Source organism: Ochotona princeps, chromosome 9 (assembly GCF_030435755.1).
Source record: "Ochotona princeps isolate mOchPri1 chromosome 9, mOchPri1.hap1, whole genome shotgun sequence".
Taxonomy (NCBI): domain Eukaryota; kingdom Metazoa; phylum Chordata; class Mammalia; order Lagomorpha; family Ochotonidae; genus Ochotona; species Ochotona princeps.
Genome location: NC_080840.1, coordinates 51,053,780 through 51,056,062, shown reverse-complemented (window position 1 = coordinate 51,056,062; position 2,283 = coordinate 51,053,780). Strand labels below are relative to the sequence as shown.

General features: G+C 66.3%; 1 protein-coding gene across 1 annotated transcript; it reads right to left on the bottom strand.

Annotated features, from left to right (window-relative positions):
* On the bottom strand, nt 1–1,996 carry BHLHE22 (basic helix-loop-helix family member e22). The gene has a single exon (XM_004599942.2). It carries the CDS (start codon nt 1,217–1,219, stop codon nt 101–103), a length of 1,119 nt encoding a protein of 372 aa, XP_004599999.2. The 5' UTR covers nt 1,220–1,996; the 3' UTR covers nt 1–100.
* Nucleotides 1,997–2,283: the final 287 nt, after the last annotated feature.

Genomic DNA, 2,283 nt, shown 5'->3' with positions numbered 1-2,283 from the left:
CGGTGTGGGGTGGGTGGGGTGGGGAGCAGCTTCTCGGGTTTTTCTAGCTTTTGGGTCCGTCCTGTGTTTTCCGGGGGGACACGGGGGCGGGAGGGGGTGTTTAAGGCTTCTCCGTGCACTGTTTGCAAAGGCTGGAGGAGACGCTGTTGAACAGGGCACACTTCTCCGGACAGGAGGCGGCCGGGGGGAGCCCGGCGCTGAACGGGTAGCCGGCCGCCTGCTCGTAGGCGCCGAGCGCAGGGTGCAGGGCAGCGGCCGCAGCCGCTGCGGCCGCGGAGCTGGGCAGGGAGGCGGCCGAGATGGCCTGGCCCTGGTTGAGGTAGGCGACGAGGCGCCGCATCTCCTCCAGGGCCTGCGCCTGCATGAGGATGTAGTTTTTGGCGAGCAGCAGCGTGGCGATCTTGGAGAGCTTCCGCACCGAGGGGCTGTGTGCGTAGGGAATCACGGCGCGCAGCTCGTCCAGCGCATCGTTCAGGTCGTGCATCCGCCGGCGCTCCCGGGCATTGATGTTGAGCCGCAGCGCCTTCTGCTCTTTGGATTTCTTGCTGCTGCTGCTACTACTGCTGCTGCTGCTACTGCTCCCGCCGCCACCGCCGCTGCCCCCGCCACTGCCGCCGCCGGGGCCCCCCGGGGCGCCGCTGGCGCCGCCGTGGAGATGGGCGTTGGAGCAGCCTTCGCCCGCCTTGGCGCCACCGCCCCCCGCGCCCGGGGAGGCCCGCGGGTCGGTGCCTCCCGCCCGCAGTACCAGCTCGCAGCGACCGTCGCTGTCGTCGTCGGGGCTCTGCTCGCCGCCGCTACTCTCGGCCACCGAGCCCCGGCTCGCGCTCTCGCTGTATTTGAGGCACAGGGAGGCCCCTGCCGGCAGACTGTTCAGGCTGGGGTCGCCTCCGACGCCGGCTGAGCCCACCAGCAGCCCGGGGACACCCACCCCTCCGCCACCGCCACCTCCCGCGCCGCCACCGCCACCTCCCCCAGGCGGCGGCAGAAGCAGCCCTGCCCCCTCGGGGTCAGCCGGCTCGAAGCAGCCGAGGGGCGAGGAGGAGGAGGAGGACGCCGGGCGTTCCCGAGGCGGCGGTGCCAGGGACAGGTCCATGCCCGGGGGCGTGGAGCGGAAAGCCGCCTCCAAGCGCTTGGCGGTGGATGCGCTCAGGCTCTTGTGCAGGAAGAGGTCGTCTTCGCCCGCGGCCGCCGCCGCGCCGAGGTGCAGCCCGCGCTCCATGGTCCGCCTTGGGCGCGCAGCCCAGGCCCGGCTCTCCCGCCGCCGCCGCCGCCGCCCGGGCTCGGGATTCAGGCGGCTCTGCAAGCGCACGCGAGCTGGGCTCCGGAGCTGGTGCGCGCGTCGGTCCTGGTGCTGCCCGCAGCCCTCTCCCCTTCTTTCTTTTTCTTTTTCGCCTTCCCCCGCGCTCGCCGCCTCCTCTTCTTCTTCTTCTTCGTCTCCAGCCGATGGTGCTGGCTACTGGGGCTCACCATGGGCCGCGGCCCCGCATGGTGGGAGGGTGGGCGCGGAGGGAGTGGAGCCGCCGCCGCCGCCGCTGGTCTGAGCCCAGCCCGCGCCTCCTCTCCGTACCGTTTATCTTGCTTGGATTCACCTTCAAGAGATTTCCGGACCCATCAACCAGCCGCCGCCACAGACGGGGGAGTCTTTTACATCATTATCTCTGAGTAGGTTATTATGAAGAAGACTCGCCTGTTGGGACAGCGCTTGCTACCCAATCAGGTTAACGTTTTAATTAATAGGATTAAAACGGTAACAAACAATCGCAGGCGCTGTCTGGCCGCGAGTCTGAATAGTTTCATTTCCCAGGTCTGAAGACAGGCAGCAGCTAGGGCTTTATAAAAGGCGCCTGCTCCATTATTCTGCCTGCCATCTGTATACACAGCTTAGCGCATATGTTTGCAAGGCGCTGGGTCCTGTTAGTAACCCAACAACTGCCTTTAGCTTGACATGTGTGGCGACTTTCACTCATCAATGAGCACACTAAAAGCCCTACTTAGAGCCGAGGATGTTCTCCGCTCCTTCAGCAAATTGTAGCTCGGCGGCGGAGCCTGCGAGTGCCCTGGAAAGCAGACGCCCCCACCCCCGGCCCCCACCCTCCCCCCACCCACTCGCCCTTCCCTCTGCTGCTGTCTCCAGCGTGTGCTGAGCTCCGCTTCCTGCCGCCCCGTGTACCCCATCCATGGCGTGGAATGACTCTGGTCTGGGTTTGGGAGAAGGGACTTGCAGGGCGAAAAGGTGATGTCCCAGCTGTCTTATCCCAAATCCACTCGAGATTTTTCAACTAC

What these genes read in the sequence shown, in the direction of transcription:
- BHLHE22 (XM_004599942.2), bottom strand. Translation starts at nt 1,219, where the DNA reads ATGGAGCGCGGGCTGCACCTCGGCGCGGCGGCGGCCGCGGGCGAAGAC.